The following is a 19,673-nucleotide window of genomic DNA, read 5'->3' on the forward strand; positions in this document are numbered from 1 at the left end:
GGAAAATAATGTGCAGGATAGTTTCACTTTACACAGAAATTCTTTAATCATGCTTAACCTCAGTTTATATGAAGTTCTCTTTTTCACAGCCACAAAAGATTACACTTCATATTAGAAAGGTCAAGAGAGATTAATTTGGTTGCTTGTACACTTGAATCATTAATTTTGTTCTGGTAACAGAGCAGGGCATTTAATCAAACCTAAAGGAAACAAAATAATGAATGCAGGAGAGAGAAAACAGGGAGAGACCTCGAAAGGCTTTCTGAGTATACATTTCCAGTTGGGAGTGTCAAGCCATGGTGTCTACTCACGCATGGGCTTTCTGAAAAAGCCAACACTGCTTGGAGAGCTTGCTCAGTCTATCAAGAATACCCCTATCCTTGATATCTCTGTTCCTTAGGCCAGAGGAAATAGTTCCTGCACTTGGTTGATTACAGTCTGGGGCAATGGGGTAAAGGTTGTGATTTCAATGACCAGAGGGCCTGTTAGTGTGGCTCTGTTCTGGGTTCATAAACCTGCCCATTCCCACTTGTCAGACCTTAGATTACAGGGAGAAGGAAGAGTAGTATGACTCTTTCAGGATAAAGCTATCACTGGCCTAGGGGAGAATGTATATAGAAATGCATGCCTGGAAAACTAACACCCAGTTTTATTGGCACCCCAGGACTCTCTTTTTCCATCATATTTCTTGCTGTCTTCCAATTTTCATGGAAAGGGCATATCACAGCATGTGGATTAAAAAAGAAAGACTTGGTTTATTTAGGTAGAAACCAAATATAAGTTATGCCTGGGGTCGTGTTATGAAGACTCTTGGGTGGTTTGAACCATGATAATGGCCAAAGGATAGATTCCATAATCTATGTGTACCTTTTCCTGGTTGGACCAATCTGGCATTGTTAGACAATTATATTCTAAATGTGGTAAAATCATCTTTAATACATCTTTATAAAGCAAACTAACACAATATGTTCACAACTAATTATTCATTTGATCCTGGGTGAACTTGAGAGAAGAATTATTTTTATTACAATATTACAGATGAAGAAATTGCAAGCTTCCATTCTTGAGGAGTTCATAGTCAAATTGAGGTAACACTGAGTTATATTAATTTATGAGAAGGACTGCCATATGGGTGTTCGGACAGGTGCTAAGGGAGCACTGCTTCAAACAGGGTCAAATTTAAGGGGTACACTGATGGAACAGAAATCCTTTAGAGAAATAGGGAGCTCTCCATTATGAGGTGTCATTGATGAGTCCTCAGACATTTGATCCTGAAAATTAAAAACTTCTCTGCATTAAAGAACCATTAAAAAAAATCAAAAGGATAAGTCAGAAACCAGAAAGATTTCCAATCCATATAGTGGGCAAAGATTAGAATTTAGAATATGTAAATAACTCCTACAAATAAAAGGAAAAGATAAATATACCTAATTAATAAATAGACAAAAGATCTGACTAGGAATTTTAGAGCAGAGAAAACACATTACTATTAAATATGTGAAATGTTCATCTTAGCTTTACCAGTAGTCATGTAAATGTTAATCAAGACCACAAAGAGATATCATTTTATATCACTACATTGGGCAAAAATCAAATTGAAATAAAAGTCGAAATAAAACACTTACATACTGCTAGTGGGAGTATTAATTAGTACAACTACCTTGAAAACAATATAGAATTATCTTGTAAGGTTAAACACTCACATATCCTGAGATCTAACATAAGTGCCTCATGGAGATATGTGCATGAATCTTTATAGCAGCATGGCTCACAAGAGCAAAATCCTGGACACAACCCAAATACCCACCAACAGGAGACTGGATAAATAATTTGTGGTATAGTAAAAATGATGATATATTTTCAGTAGCCTGAATAAACTATAACTACAAGTAGCAACATGAATGTATTTTAGTAATATAATTCTGTAAATAAAATATCGAACAAAGATAGGAACACACAGAAGACTTCATAGAGTAGGATACCTTTATAGTAAATCTCAAAATTAATGAAAGGCAATGAATCAAGGTATTTTTCAAGAACAATTCACAAGTGATAAATGCATTCCAAATAAGTCAAGAAAAAATAAACACAAATTTTGGGATGATAAGCACTTATGGAAAGAAGCATGGGTTGGAGCACATCAATGCAAGGTATTGGTCATAAAATCTCATTGGCAATCATATTAGAATCTCATACATTGACTGGGTAGGAAGAGTGTAAAATTAAATTATAATTATGACTTTCTTTTCTAAATTATTTTTCAAAATGAATCAAAATGCTGTTTGCAAAAAATAATGAAAACCAAAAAATAGGCAAGGTATATCCTTTCACCATGGGAAAGTAACTCTGGAAAATATATTAAATAGAAATCAGCTAAACTCCCTAAAAACCATGATTTTTGAATTGATTGAAGAACACAAGAGTGAAACCCTCAACACCAGGCTTTTCATAAGCCAATAATGCTATAATGACATAGTCACACTTAACACATGTGGCAAAAGATAGTGTTAAATGATAAATTTACAATCACTTTGGGTGCTGTATGGATATAAATCCAACTACTCCTTTTATTTAAATAATTATTAAAATTTGCCCTAAGGTTATCTGCAGCTGAATATAGTAAATATTGAAGGAGAAAACAATGGATGATACATAGGAAGAAGTAAAATGTATTAGTACAAAATCTAGCTCTTTAGGAAACAACAAAAAATAATTCCAAATAAATTCAATAAAAAAGACTGAAAGCAAACAAACACTCAGATGACTAGAAAGAGAAAAGGATAAAGTAACTAAAACAAAATGAACATTAGTCAGAGGTGATTTATTACTACTGCTTTAGGACTAAACTGCCTTTATACTCTTTTCTTGCTCTTCTTGATAAGCAATTAGAAGGAACATGCAGGGGCTGCTCTAGTCTTTATTTTCATCTTTTTATTGATTTGATTACAAGATAATGTAGCCAAGGGCACCTTATTCTTTGGATAGTCATTGGAATACTGGGGGGTATTATGAATATTTAAAGACCTGATTGTGAGTCATTTCCCGGTGATGGACAATCCCCATGGCACAGAGCACTGGGGCAGTCAAAGTGAAAAAGCAGAGGAAGGAAGGTGGCTGTAGCACCTGCCTTCAAGAAGCTGACTAGCTCAGGGCTCTTCCCACAATGTTATTCCCAGTCAAATCTTGTCTCTGGCAGATTGATTCTCCTGGTAAGATGAGAAGGGAGAACCAGGAAAGAAAAAATGGAAGTTCCTGATGGCCAGTGACTGGGGCTTTTGGAGAGCCAGAGTCCCCTCCTTTCTCACTTCCAAAGCTGGAATGACAGAGTAATCTATAGTCAGGGAGTTTCAAGATAATTTATCAAATTATCACTTGATAATCATAACAGATACTTTAAAAAATGAATATAAAAAAAACAAAGAGCAAGTTATAATGAATCCATGTATCCATGTAAATAAAAGCTATAGAAAAAACAATTTAACAATAATTATCTCTGGATAATTATAATTTTCTTCTTTTCTGATCTTCCAAATCTTCTGCCATAGAAATTTCTGAAGTTTATGTCTGGAAAAATAATTCCAACACTATTTAATTGTCTCATTGATTTTTCATTTGTATAAATTGTTTATTTTTTTTCAGCCACACCTTCCCAGGACCTGGCTCTCTCATTTACAGTGTGTACATGTGACCAAAACCCTGTAACCTCTGATTAGAGGAGGTTTTGGGCTCAAGAAAATATCTTCAGCCAAGAGTGTTGGCCATAGAAATGAGGGAGAGGGAGGATGGGCGAGAAATAATAGCATCACTTATAGCTGTGTTCATATGAGCAGAGTGAACAAGGGTACAATTGCCCAGTGAAATTTATTGCCATAAGGATGGGATCTGTAGAGTCAAAGACTGAACAAATTGAGTGTTTTGTTCTTGTTGCTGTCTTCTGAAGCAGTGATCCCCAAATTTATCTCCATATTAGAATCACCTGGGACCTCCCTCAAATGTTTTCTTCCTTTTGCTTGTTACATGCCACCTAATCTCCTGAATAAAAGACAGAAACAAACAAACTAAAACAAGCATGATGTTTCCTTTTTTCCTTTTGTTTTAAGATAGATTTGTTTATTTGTTTACTTATCTATTTATTTAAGAGAGAGAGAGAGAGTATGAGAGAGAGAGTGAGAGAAGGGAAAGGCAGAGGGAGAAGCAGATTCTCTGCTGAGCAGGGACCACAACGTGGGACTGGATCCCAGGACCCTGGTATCATGACCTGAGCCAAAGGCAAATGCTTAACTAACTAAGGCACCCAGGCACCCTGATGTTGCCTTTTTTCCCAAAGGCAAGATATCCCAATTGATTAGACCTAAGTTTAAGATAAAAGCTATTCTTGTGTGGCTCTGGCATGTTCTCACTTCCTCTTTCTTCTTCTCTATGCCATAGTCCAGGTGTGGAGACCACAGCCCCGGCTCACCATTTAAGGGGCACAGAAACACCTCCCATCATCAGCCCCCAGCCCAACCCATACTTCATGCTCTATGGAGAGTCATAAAAAGGCAGATGATTCATGCTCACATCCACTGTCTGCAGTTGTGGGAATAGAAATTACGTTAAAAAGATAAATCCAGAAAAAGTCACAATTATTTTGTTTTGCTTTGCTTTGTAAAAGCTGCATTTTTTTCAACGTAGTCTATCTTATCGTTGGCTGATTCATTAATATGTTTGAATCAGTAATGAAAAATGAGAAGAAGTAGAACCTAAGCACTCTTCCACATACCAACTGTGTGCCCATGAACAACTTAAATTTTGTCTTTAAAAAACTGGCCTACTGATAGCTAGGGTTTGGCATGGCAAAGTTATGAGAAAATAGCTCTTGTGGTAGAAATACCATTCCCAAGGCAACACTTGACCTGAAAGGTGAAGAACTCAATGTCTACACAGAAGTGAGGACAAGTTTTGACCACCAGTGATGTGTAAAAGTCTGAGAAGGGTATGAGGAGGACAATTGTACATTGTCATTTACCTAGGATAACTGGTTTACCTCCAAAAACTAGTTTGCACCTTTTGTCCCAGCATCCAATTGGCTTAGCACTTGCCCATCCCTGATAGGGATTTCATTTTTATAGTATTATTTTTCATCACGGCACTATGGTCTTGACCCAGGCTGTGTGAGTTACACTTGCATTGAATGAAGTTCTTGCTCTCATAGGTAGTCAAATCTGAAAGATAATTGAAAACTTTCCTTCTGACACTAACAGATAACACCTTCTTTTCAGGGACAAGATACAGGAAGCTCCCTGATAAAATAAAATGCACTGGGCATGGGCAGCTGGAGACAGCTAAGGCCTTGCAACCGTAAGTTCTGGAGGAGAAACATTCAACGCTACTGACCCCATCACCTTTTGACAATACATGATTCCTCAAAAATTCTAGTTGATAAGGCTCTATGGGAAATTTGAAAAATTATACGTTAGTTATGTAGGAAGTATATGTGAAAAGAGGAACTAAGAAATACTGCGATAAAGCATAGTAGTTTGAATTCTCACAATTGTGGCTTTATCATTTAGAGTATGGTAGACATTTACAACTATTTCTTTATTGTATTATGGATATTATCCTTTCTTTGGACAATAGACCCTTGCAAGAACCAATGAATTTAAAAACAGGAAGTGGATATTGAAGAAAAAATCAGGTTCATGTTTCTGAATTTCTGTTGGAAACCTGGTTATACAAAACCTGGTGATACACTGATGAATAATTGATTTGACAGAGTGTCAATGTTTATCATCCCTCATGGGGGCCATGGGGACTGCATGAAAACCAGAAGACACAAATCTGCTCCAAAGCATCAACATCCAACCTAAACAGTTGGTAGTGATATTAAGAAGATGCCCAAAGATGCCCAAAGATGGCCCAAAGATGATGTCCAAAGATGATGATTTAATAAATGCATCTACAGAAGTTAAGTTTATGGATCATTCTGTGGCATGTGACTTTCATTTGAACCAAGTAACTACTCTCCACTTAATTTTCTCATTTTCAATTACAGGGTATGTAACCAAGACTCTTGTACACATACAAAAAGTCAAGAGAGAGAGTTGTTAATGTGTCAGCCCCATTAGTAAAGGAGGAAACTAGCAATTAATGAAAGTATACCAGTTTTGTATCAGTGTTGTAAGATGTTTTAAGTAGAAGCTAGTTAATTCCAATAATAGTTTATTTTTTAAACCAATTTTTAGAGTCAAAATGAAGCTTTTGAAATATATTTTATCAGAGATGAAACATTTGATACTACTATGAATGTTATGGTTTATTCAGCCAGGAAATTCAACAAAGGAGACAAACTTCTTGTTGTTTTGGGCTGACAAAATAAATACAAATTTGGGGCAATGTGATATAGTAAAAGCAATGCTATACTAATTAAATATGTGAGGGAATGTACTTATTGAATTATGTATGATACATATAAGGCTTAAAATTAATCAAAACAACACTTTCATAATGTCCCAAAAAAGCAGCTATTCTTAGAATTAGCAAATATTTTTACATGTAACACAAAGTAAGTGAACTACAATTTCTGAATATGGGACAAAACTGGTGTTGAATTTTTTTTTAAAAAAGCACTTTCTATGATAGTATGTGATTTTTCTCTTCGCTGCCTCCATGTCCTGGGTTTTAACATGTTTGAAATTCAGAAAAAGTTAGTTGTAATATAAGTGATGAACAAAGATAATATTTTTAGAGAAGCTTTGTTTGCATTTTGTTCAATATCGGATGAAACAGTTAATCAAAAATTCAATAAATAGAGCACCCCAATCTTTATTAATAACAAAGTGAAAGGAAAACAATGGTGATAGTGTAGGATTACCCACAAAAGCAAGGGTTAAACTGAACAAAATAAGCAATGGGAGCTGAAAAAGACATGGTTTAATTTTGAAATCTGTAACTATACTTTGGAATATCTTGATTTGGGGAAAGCATTTCCAATTCAGTTCTTATATTCAATTGAATCCATTTCTATTCTGTGTTGAAATTGAATGGAATTGAAAAGGACTATCATTTTACAGTATCTAAATTTGGTAAAACATTCAAAAGAATCATAAATGGAGACAATTTATTTGATGAGAAATGTCTTTGAAAAATAGTTGTTCTAAAACTGAGAAGGGAAGCAAGATGACAGTGTCTGTAAAAATATTTTAGCCTAACTATTTACATATTTTCATACAAAACAAATTAGAAATGAAAATTTTCCTTCTTTAACAGAATTTGCTCTTAACTTACCAGGTACATCTGCACCTGTAAGAAAATACTTCTTAATTAAAAATGGCATGTTCTGTATAGGAGCAATGATAGAATGTGTCAACAATTAAAATTATTAACATACAGTTCAGCTTTGTAGAAGACTGGAGGCAATTTTATGAAAAAGTTAAAAATAATAGAACAATATATAAAACACATTTTATTTTAAAAAAATCCACCACTGAAATGATATTGGAGACAGCTAAAAATCAGAATAAAAAATCTGCACATGTAACAAGAATAATTACTGTTTGCTATTTTTAATGTGCAGATAATTTAATACATTTTTAATGTTTTTTTAAATAATAAATTTATTTCTTATTGGTGTTCAATTTGCCAACATACAGAATAACACCCAGTGCTCATCCCATCAAGTGTCCCCCTCAGTGCCCGTCACCCATTCACCCCCACCCCCCACCCTCCTCCCCTTCCACCACCCCTAGTTCATTTTTAAAATATACACAGCTCAGTGTTGTTTTCATATTTCAACAGATTTTTTTTTCAAGTAGTTTCTGAATAGGAATCTATGAAAGACCCACCAATATGGTGAAGCCAATCATTGCCAGCTAATAAATATTAAAATATATCATTTAAATTATGTTTGACATTTCCCTGATACTCAAAAAGCTCTCTTTCTAGGACACTGGATCAAGTACATGGTCACCCTATGCTTTGAGGTTCCCCGAGGACCGCCATCTAGCTCAGTGGGTTGGGCATGCATACTGGAGGTATTGAAATAGCCAGGTAAGGCCACAGTGGGAAAGACAGAGAATGACTGATTAGTTACTAAGAGAATGATTCAGACGGTGAGCTAGAAGCTCACAGCAAGAGTGGTCATTCTTGCCTGGAGTAGATTTGGAATGTTCTACAGAGGTTTATCTTGAGTTAGGACAAGGAAGTGTTGGGGGTCTGAAGAGACCCAGGAGAACAGGACACAGTTGGAGAGAGAGAGCTTTGTGAATAACCACAGTAAAAATGGTAGTCAGGCCACTAACTAGGACATGGAGGAAGAAAATCATCCTGACATATTCGGAAAGAAAACATGTGCAGGTTGTTGACCCCTTTTGAAGGCAAGCTTTAAAAAAAAAATCAACTCCGTGATATTTAGGATATTCCAAGTAATGTTCTAAATGAATCTCCAAATTAATTAGTGAGACGTTGCATATTTTTCTTAACAAATGTTACTATTTTCCTGAACATTTCAGATATATGTAAGAAAGTTTGAGAAGGAAAAAAAAGTTTGAGAAGGATAAGGAAGATAAAAAAAAAAAAATCTTTCAATTTTACCCAAACATGCTGATAACTCAGTTATGCTGATTTCCAGCAGGGCAATTTAGGGAATTCTGATTTATCGAAATATAGATGTGCTTTTCTTTTTTTAAAAAAAAAGAGATTTTATTTATTTATTCATGAGAGACACAGAGAGAGAGAGAGAGAGAGAGGCAGAGCCATAGGCAGAGGGAGAAACAGGCTCCACGCAAGGATCCCAATGTGGGACTCAATCTTGGGACTCCGGGATCATGCCCTGAGCCAAAGACAGATGCTCAATCGCTGAGCCACCCAGGCGTCTCAGATGTGCTGTTCAGTACACATTAATTCCAATAACTAATTGTATGCACATATCCATGTCTTTTGCAGATTACATTTTTTCTTTACCTTTTTAAAGGGTTTTTTGTTTGTTTGTTTTTGTTTTATAAATCTCACTTAGGATTTGTGAGGAAGTAGTATGGACCCATTGAAAGAACCAGAGACTTAAAGCTTTTGTTTGCAGTTCTAACAAAGTCTCAGTTTTCCCCATCTGTAAAGTGGGGATTAGTTAACCTCACTCAGCCACACAGTAATCTTCTGTTAAAATCTATTACATATTAGACACTGAATGCAGCAGAGTTCAAAGAAAAGTCATATGGAACAGACACACCATTACAGGTGGCTGGTACAATGTGGCCTATGTTATGGCAGACATTGGTTTAAGGAACTCCAGGAGGTATTAGAAAGCTCTATTGGAAAAAGAGAAATAACATGTGAACTGACTCTTGAAGTTTGAGTTGGATTTTGGCAGAAATATAAGGGGAGTGTTTCTATGAAGATGACAAAGCATATACAAAACATGGAAATGCAAAAATATTCTAGATTGTTGTGTGCTCTAAAATATATCAGCTGGCAAATCGTAGGGGAAAGTACAGTCTTCTTCATTATATTAGTCATTTAGATAGAGACATGCCTTAATGCACTTTTGGCTGCCTGTTTTTTGGGAGTTGCAATGTGGGAGTACACTTTCAGTACCATATTTTGGCAAAGATTGCCCCTCACTCATCCCGATCTCGGTGCAGTCGAAGATGGTACCTGACCTATGAATTTCCTTACTGTGCAGATGCTGTATAAAATGCGGCTGATCACCTCACAAGGCTAGGGCACCTCCTCCACTGAATCATTTAAATACAATGAATGTCTCTTTTGTCAGGAATTTCCCAGTCTTGCTTGAAGTGGAGAACAGAACAGGAGGCCTCCTGAGATTCCCGCCAATTACATGCTCCCAAACTGAGAGGCAAAATGCAAATTAATTAAGACGAAAATTTTGAAAAAATGTTATGCTGTCAAAATCTTTTTACAAAATATCCTTGCTAATTTGTCCTCAGTCCTCTTTAATATATCTCTGTCTTAATTTGGGCTACTAAAACAAAAACACCCCAGACTGGGTGACTTAAACAGCACATATATATTTCTCAGAGTTCTGGTGGCTGAAAGGCTCAGGTCTTCTCCCTGTGTCCTTAAATGGTGGAAAGAGAAGAGAGCTCTCTAAGATCTCTTTTATAAGGGCACGAATCCCATTGATGAGGCCCCACCTCTTAATAGCACTGCGTCCAGCATTAGCTTTCAACAAATGAATTTGAGGGAATGCACACATTCAGTTTATAGCAATCTCTATTACCCCAAGATTGTATAAAATGTGCCTTAGCTCCACTTATCACAAAGACCCTCTCCTAGACTAACCCTAGCACCCCTCAGTACAAGAAGACTTGGCTTCAATCAGGCTAATTTATCATTTACCTTCCATTCCATTTCCCTGCCTTCGTATCAATCTCCCCATTTCAAATGGACTTTGCTTTCCTTTTTTTTTTAAACCTCCTCAGGACTCTACTCAAATCCCATCAATATTATAGGAGTTAAACCAATATAATCTCTCTGAGATTATACTTTTACTTTCAGTACACATTGCACTGTGTCAAGAAAAACAGTTCTTTTGAACGCAACCAGTTCTTCCCAGAATGTATATTACTACAAATAGGCTATTTTTTTCATTTTTGATTGATTTGTCTTCCCTTGGCCAGGGAATACAACCAAGATTGGATAATTCACCACTTAGGGAGGGTGGCAACATTTTGAATTTTTAGCATTTGTTTGTTCACCGAGTACTTTTAAATCCTGAATTATTTACAGGCTAAGGGGATTATCCTGCATAAATATTACATACAACATTGACAATAGGACTCGCACTTTCCTCATACAATCATTCCTTTTGGCAGGAGGTGGACATAATGCTTGGACCTTAAAGAGCCACTGTGGTTTTTAAAAGGTCATATTTGGCCAGCCATAATTTATTCTGTGTGTCTTTCAGGAACAGATAAGAGTGATTCAGTTGACAGAACCTGATTATTTTTTCCCATAAAAGATTTCACAGATCTTCATAAGGAGATATAATTTCCAAATTGCCCAGATGTGGAAGAAAAAAAATCAATATCATGGATTGGAAAACGAAAGTAACAAATTTGAGAAACTAAACCAGATCAGAAGATAATGACCAAACAGAAGTAAATATATAACCAATTCTCAGTTCAAATGTCCTAAGGGTTTGAAAAATATGCGATATTTTTCCCTACCTTTGTGTTCATAAACTAATAACCTGAGGAAGTAGAATTTTAATTAATAATACATTTAAGGATAACGTGATACTGAACAGCTTTATTTTTTCATATGTTTGATCTAACTCAATTATTTTAAGATAGAAAATTAATATTATTTTCCTTCCACTGAAAATAGTTTAGAATAACAAAGAAATTTTTTCTGAGAAATGAAATTAAGTTGGCTCTTATTTACTCTATTATATATGTATATTCAATCTTTTTGCTTTTATTTGCTACTCACATTTCGGTTTTCCCAGACCTTGATTTAGTGTCTCTAAAGCATATTAGGGAGGCTTTTGGCTTGTTGAAAACGCAGGAGTTTTCCTAAACCTCTTTCTAGAAGTTTATGCAATCCATCTTTTGAGCATTTCCTGGCTTTGAAAATATGGGGATATTTATACTATGTTATCTTTATGAAGACCAAGAGTTATATTTATGGTTTCAGGTAATAATATTTCTTTTACATTCCCAAATAACTCAGATTGCCTTTAAAAAATGAAAATACAGACAAATACAGAAAATCTCATACTCATATTGAACAAATGACTGGATTTTCACAAACTGGGCATAGGTATGTAACCAGTACCCATCTGGGGAATAGCTGGACTGCTATGGAAATATCATAATAAATGTGATCACTTTGATATGCTCAAATATCTGAATCTGAGGAGATCAGGAAACAGAGAGTAAATTTATTAAATATGGTGAATTAGTATATTTAAGGATTCAGAGTCAGATTTTTCATTAAACACCATATGTGAAATAAGAACGTGCATTATTTTTCATGCATTATTGTTAAAGGCAGTTATGCAATTGCTTTCAGCCCAATGTCTCCAAATAATAGAATCAGAGCTCTATAGAAGCTTTTCTAAATGGGTATACTCACCTCTGATTTTCATTTAGAACACTGAAGTACAGCCAGTATCAGGTTTTGTAGATGAAGAACCAGAATAGATTCTTAGCACCACATATGGTTTCAAATATGTCCCTGGATGTTGCCATCCTTATGTTAAACCCATGGAGGTCCTTAACCTCCTACTGTTAACTCTAACACCCCTAAGGAGTTTGAAAGTTCTGTTGGTTAGGCAGTCCATTTGTTACTCAGATTTATTTCCACCAAATCTGGGAGGCAAAGGCAATTTATTTGAGTGTCCTTTCTACTCTCATTTCCCTTCAACTTGGACAAGATGGCTGTTATCAGCTTTCCTAGAATCCATGGGTTCCCACGAGGAACTTTGGTTTGAGGAAGGACCTAAACTTCTTCTTTGGCACTGCCTCTAGCCTGACCTTGCACAGTGCACTCCGGCTCATTCTGACCTTTTTCTGGGCAAGACAGCATTGCTTTGGTTTTCCAACTGTTTTGAAATTGATGTTCAATTCAGAGGCCTGAATATATAGTGATAATGGTGGTGATGATACCATTCTATGACCAAAATCTTTTTGAATGTTTGCTTTAGCCAATAAAAATGAAGGGGCATCACGTTATGGTTCCCAAAGGCCAGGGTCAAACCCCAGCAACCTCAGGAAACCTGCCTTCTCTAGGAACTGAATACCAAGAATGTGTTTTTTTAATTCCCTTTAAAATAACTTTATTCTGATGGCAAAAAAATTTTTTTCATTGTACAAATTCAAATGATAAAAAGGTAACTATTGTTACCACTTTGGTAACTCTTGTTACCATCCTTCCAAACATTTCTCTAAGTGTGTCTACACCTGTGTGCATATGTCCTTTATATGACTAGGATCATGGTATGCATTTGTTTTGTAATTTGCCTTTCCCCTCAAGAATATTTATTTATTTATTTTAAAAATTTTATTTATTCATGAGTGACCAGAGAGAGAGAGAGAGAGGCAGAGACACAGGCAGAGGGAGAAGCAGGCTCCATGCAGGGAGCTCGATGTGGGACTCAATCTCGGGTCTCCAGGATCACGCCCTGGGCTGAAGGTGGCGCTAAACCGCTGAGCCACCCGGGCTGCCCACCTCAACAATATTTAATGGAATTCCCTCCCTGTTAATAAATATGGCTGCATATTTTTGTTGTAGGATCTACGTTTGGTGTGTGTACCACGTTTGACTAAATGCTTTATAAAAGAGTATCCATTCACTCTTTTAAAAAATATTTTATTTATCTATTTTGAGAGAGAGAGGAAAATTGCAGGCAGGAACAGGGGGGAAGAGCAGAGTAAGATGGAGAGGGAGAAGTAGACTCTGCTGAACATGAAGCCTGATGCAGGACTCAATCCCAGGACCCTGGGGTCATGACCTGAGCCAAAGGCAGACACTGAACCAACTGAGCCACCATAAAGGAGTATCCATTTTTTCTTATGAATACTCTGTAATAAGTCTTGTGCAGTTATCTTTTCCAGTTTGTATGACTATATCTTAATTTAAAATATTAAGGTGGGTTAGAAGGGTCAGGGCATCTATGCATATGATATTGGATACATGTTGTCAAACTGCCCTCTAGGAAGATTGTTCTATTTGTGTCATGTACACTTCAAGTGAAAGCACATGTTTCCACACATACAAAGCAAACAGTGAATTTTAATAACGCTCTAAGTCTTTGTCTCTATCACTGAAAAAAAATAGTATTGTGTTGTTGCTTGAATGTCAGTGAGGTTGAACATATTTGTATCTCTTCATTCATAAATTGCCCCTTTACCCATCTTCCTCTTGAACCCTTCTTTTTCCTCTATTGTTATTTATTACATATATTCCAATTTTGTGGCTTGTGCATAAATTTTTATTTTGTTTTATTTTGCTAAAAGAAGTCTTTGCTTTGGTTTTAATTTGAAGTAGTCAAATGTATCAGTGGTTTCTTTTTGTGTTTTTTGATATTTATAACATATTTCAGAAGGTCTGGTCCACCATATTAGTAAACTTGCAACTTTTGCTTTTAATCAAATGCTGCCTGAAATTGTTATTTTTTTATTTTGTATTTTACTCATGGCCTCAAGTAGATCACTGATCAAGGAATTGATATTGTTTCCTCTCCTCTGAATATTTTGTTCTATTGTTTCTTCATTGCCTATCTTTTACTCTGAAACTCCTATTTCATAGTGATGGGAGCAGATGGGTAGAGCTTCAATTTTCATAGTAATGGAAACTTTATTATTTTTCAATTCTCTAAGTCAGAATTTAGTCTGGTGTATTTTTATAAAACCTATCCAGTGAATTTTGGGAGGAAGGGCATACTTTATGTTTCTAAGATTTCTTGTCATTTGCTGACTCTAGCCACTCCTTCTTGCTTTACATCTGCAGGACCTAAACTGAGAATGTGGTCCAGGACTGGAAAAGAGTAGGGTAAATGACATCTCTACAGGGAGGGTCAACCCAGTGGTGTCTGGATATGGGACTCCAAGCAAGAAGAGAGGGCACTCTAGTTTCTTGTCCAAGTTCAGTGAGAGCTCTGGCTTTTCACATGTGTACAGGACCCAGGCTCACTAGGTTTGGATTCTGTAGAGTGTGGCTTAGGGCCTGATGATCTGTAGGATGCAATAAAAGGTAGTATTTGGAAAACACTAGAAAAGTACAGGGAAGAATGATGCAGAGGAGGGATACTTCCTATCTGGAAGTGGAAGTGTTTTAATAAGGTAGGTATTTTGGGAGGATAAGGAAATGATATTTTAGAAGGAGACAGAAAACATATGGAGATGGAAACATAAGAGAAATGTTTGTGAATGATGCTGATGGTAGTGGTGATGGTGGCAGGGGGTGGGTAGTGATAACTACTCTTATTTACCAAACATATGCCACATGCCAGCATGGAAAACCAGATATTTGTCATATGCCCAGGGCATAAGTAGATATTTATATCTGATTCTAGTCTCACATCATTCCTGGTAGACATTATTTTTCTCATGTATTGATAAAATAAAACCAAGGGTTAGAAAGCAAACACATATAAGAAAGATAAGATTCAAACTTAGCTCTTCCTAGTGCCAATGTCTCTTGACCGCTACTGTATTTTCTCAAGTCACTCAGCATATCTGGAAAAAGCAAAAGATGCCAGGGTATGGTTTCATCGGGAATCTAGCTTGGGGGAAGAATAATAAAGGGCTTTGTAGGCGATGCTGAGGCATGGGGATTTTATTTTTCAGGCACTGGGGAGTCCCTACAGGTTCTTGAGCAGAGAAATGTTATACACATGTATTACCAGACTATATATGTGTGTGTGTGTGTGTGTGTGTGTGTATGTGTGTGTGTGTTAGCAGATTGGTAGATTGGTTTTGGTATAATGGAAAACAGGCAGGCCTATTAGAATTTGTCACATGGCTGACAGAGAAATCGTGAGGTTTAAGGTTGGACTAGTGATAGCAGGAAGAGAGGTAAGGAAATTGGATGCAAGAAGTCAGTGGAGAAGTTGGAAGGCTTGACTGTTTGGGGTGTCATAGAGAAGCAAAAGTGACCTAGAGCCTAGGATAGGTTTGGGAATTCTATATAATGGCTATTGCCACATTGAGAAGGGTCCAGAAGGGTCATTGGCCTGAGCACTTTTAGGTTGACTGTCTGTCAATATCTGTAAAGTCTACCTTGCTAGGCTTAGTAGACATATTCAATGTGCAATTTTCTAGAACATTCACATGCAGTGATTCCTTAACAAGTAAAACAAGTAAAAAAGCTCAAAATGGGGTTTTATACCTCAACAGATTGTATACAAATGGAACATACCTTAACATAATAAGGCCATATATGATAACCCACAGCTAACTCAATGATGGAAAATTGAAAGCTTTTCCTCTATGATCAGGAACAAGGCAAGGGTGCCCACTCTCACCACTCTTTTTTTTAAAAATTTTTAAAAATTTTTTTGTATATTTTTTATCGGAGTTCAATTTGCCAACATATAGTATAACACCCAGTGCTCATCCTGCCAAGTGCCCCCCCTCAGTGCCTGTCACCCAGTCACCCCATCCCCCCCACCCACCTCCCTTTCTACCACCCCTTGTTCATTACCCAGAGTTAGGAGTCTCTCATGTTCTGTCACCCTCTCTGATATTTTCCACTCATTTTCTCTCCTTTCCCCTTTAATCCCTTTCACTATTTTTTATATTCCCCAAATGAATGAAACCATATGTTTGTCCTTCTCCAACTGACTTACTTCACTCAGTGTAATACCCTCCAATTCTATCCACGTTGAAGCAAATGGTGGGTCTTTGTCATTTCTAATGGCTGAGTAACTCTCACCATTCTTATTCAATATAGTACCAGAAGCCCTAGCCAGAGCAATTAGATAAGACAAAGAAATAAAAGGCATCCAATTTGGGAAGGAAGAAGAAAAATTGTCATTATTTGCAGATGACACGATTTTATGTAGAAAATCCCAAAGACTCAACCAAAAAACTGTGAGAACTAATCAATGAATTCAGTAAATTTACAGGTTATAAAATAAACATATGAAAATTGGTTACATTTCCATACTCTAACTATGAAACATCTGAAAAAAGAATAAAGAAAACCATTCCATCCATGAGTATCAAAAACAATGAAATACCTGGGAACAAATTTAACCAAGGAAGTGAAAGATCGGTACAATGAAAACTACAGGGCTCTGTTGAATACAAATAGACAAAATGAAGAAGACACACACAAATGGAAATATATTCTGGTTCCATAGATCTGGGGAATTAATATTGTTAGCATGTCCATACTGCCCAAAGCTATCTATAGATTTAATGCAACTCCTATCAAAATTCCAATGGCATTTTTCACAGACATAGAAAAAGCAACCTTCAAATTTGTTTAAAACCATAAGATCCTAAGCAATCATGAGAAAGTTCAAAGCCAAAGGCTTTGACCTCAAACTATACTACAAAGCAGTAATAGTTAAAACAATAGGATGTATCATATATATATTTCAATTAAATAATAACAAGAAACCTCCCAAAAATTCACAAGGTTATAGAGTGTTTGTGTAATAAATTAGTATATTTTTCTTTCTCTAAGGTATAATTTTACTCTAATTGTATAGCTCATGTGCTGTGGTTCTTTTTTTTTTAAGATTTAGTTATTTATTATTTGAGAAAGAGTAAGAGTGCACACATGTGTGCACTACTGGGAGGAGGGGCAGAGGGAGAGAATCTTCAAGCAGACTCCTCTCTAGTGGGGAGCCCATAGGGAGCTCGATCTCATGAGGTGAAACCAAGAGTTACAGGCTTAACCAACTTAGCCTCTCAGGAGAACATGCTGTGGTTCTTTATGGGACCACTGTGCTGATGATCTGTTTGGTGAAATATGGGGGAATATGAGTATTTTACCTCTCTATGCAGGTCCCTCAAAAGACGTTGGTTGTGGATTTCTTAAATATAACTCTTGACACAATAAAATGTCATCAAGCTCAACAATACCTACTGCATTCAAAAACCCTAGGGACCAGCCAGACACTCAATCCACGTTCTGTTCTTATCTTTTTTGTATATTGCAGCTGGCTAGCAATTCCTCTCCTCCTTTAATTCTGGCAAGATGGTTATAAAAGCTGAGAAATAGAAATGGCCAGTTGCGGCTTATTGGAGAAGTCAATGCAGGAGCACATGCATAGGCACACGGTAGAAGGGAAGAACACAATTATGCGACTACTTTATTACCAAGGAGAGGATGACAATGGGCAACGGCTGGGTGGCAAGAAAAACCAACCAACCGAAAGCCATCTCTGATGAATCTGGCTCTTTGGTTTCTTTTCCTCTCTCTTGTCTGCTGCAGGTCAGGCTTCCAGCCAATCGTGGTTATGAGACTTTGTCCATCGTCAGTCCCTCACTCGCATACACCATCCACACTGACATGGCTGGTACTCACGGGAAGGGGTTTTGACAGCAGTAGAGTAAGATGCACCTAGAAATTCAGCTCTCATTGGCATTTTCTTATCAGGATTTTTCCCCACTCTCCTGAATGTAGGTTGCCAATCTGAGGATCGTGGTGGTTTTCAGGTAAAGTGAAGTAAAGCCTTCATAAAGGTGACCCATATATGCAGCAGGACACTTTCTTGAGATATTAGGGACTTTGAACTGGATTTTGCCCCTGTAAAATTGGTAATGCTTGCAACTACGCAGAGATCTTTTACCACAATAAACAAAGCAATTAATGCGCCTTTAATTTGCACCTAACCAAACAGAAAGGGTGCCTTTATTCTATGTGACATGTAGACGAATTTTTCTTTAAAAACAAAGTTTCATGCTGTGACTACAATTAGTGTAATTGTCAGCTCTTCTCTAAAAACAAATATGTATTAAGAGAAACGCCAGCATTGTGCCCTCCTCTGGTGTGAAAATGAGACAATCAAAATCTATTGTAATTACCTCAGTGATATTATAATTAGCAACGATTAAGTAATTCCATGCTGCTTTTTTCCTCTTGGCTACAATTAAAAAAGTATATATCTTTCTGCTGCACATTACTGCTGATCATTTTACCTCAATACATGTCTGGTAAGTGGATAAATTAGAAGTAATTTTAAAGCACAACTCCGTTAAAACATATATCTTTCTATTTAACTGCCTTAACCCTATAGATGCATCTGTGCTCCTTGCTCCTTGGTGAAAAAAGTGCTCTATCCCTGGTTTCTTTACCCCTGCACTGTACCCACCCCCCCCCTTCAGAAATCAAACATTTAAATTTTTTTTAAAGATTTCATTTATTTAACAGAGAGAAAGAGTGAACACAAGCAGGGGGAGTGGCAAAGGGAGAGGGAGAAGCAGACTCCCCACTGAGCTGGGAGCCCCCGGGTCCTCTATCCCAGGACCCTGGGATCATAACCCAAACGGAAGGCAGATTCTTAACTGACTGAGCCACCCAGGTGCCTCAAACATATTTTTAAATAGACAGTTCTAGAAAATGGATTTTTTGTTTGCTCCTTAATTACAGATATCCAAATGATATGATTAATCATTCAGTTCTTGCCAGGCAGACCCACCTAGCTCCAAATCCTTGAGCTGGGCAGTAACTAGCTTTTAAAATAAATTGATGAAAAGCCGAACAGCTGTATCATCATAGCAAGTAAAGGCCCTGGATAGATGGGTTAGGAGAAAAAGTGAATCAGGACATAATTACAAATTTGTCTTTTATTTATCACACATACCGTTCCTATTTAATTTCTCATGGATACTTGCATGCCATCTCTTCCTACATGGAATTTATGGAGAAAAAGGAATTCATGAGAAAATAAAGATTTGATTACAATTTGAAGCTTGATTTGCTCTGTGAGGCAAGAGGTGGTTAATGATCTGGGCTTATAATTTCAAACATTTAAAACATTAGACCTCGGTGCCCATATATCTTATTACCAGGGTTTCTGGTTTTCTCTATGATTTTTGATTAACAGAGACAATTGCCCGAAGTTTCGTTTTCCTTGAAACATTTACAATAACCTTGCTTACAATAACCAGAAAAGACAAACTCTACCTTATGACGGAAACACATTTTCCCCCTGTTTTACATTGCTACTGCTAACCAGTTCCTTGGATATCTTGGTTAATTTTTTTCCTCCAAATTAC

General features: G+C 36.6%; 1 protein-coding gene across 1 annotated transcript in view; it reads left to right on the forward strand.

The window, feature by feature from the left end:
• LOC129510209 (uncharacterized) overlaps positions 1 to 19,673 on the forward strand; it is a 156,998-nt gene that overhangs the window by 4,080 nt on the left and 133,245 nt on the right. The window contains exons 2-3 of the mRNA XM_055326186.1: positions 17,887 to 17,971; positions 18,052 to 18,110. Of these exons, the coding sequence (XP_055182161.1) occupies positions 17,887 to 17,971; positions 18,052 to 18,110 (144 nt within the window). The remainder of the gene's footprint in view (positions 1 to 17,886; positions 17,972 to 18,051; positions 18,111 to 19,673) is intronic.

This window comes from Nyctereutes procyonoides, unplaced genomic scaffold (assembly GCF_905146905.1).
Source record: "Nyctereutes procyonoides isolate TBG_1078 unplaced genomic scaffold, NYPRO_anot_genome, whole genome shotgun sequence".
Taxonomy (NCBI): domain Eukaryota; kingdom Metazoa; phylum Chordata; class Mammalia; order Carnivora; family Canidae; genus Nyctereutes; species Nyctereutes procyonoides.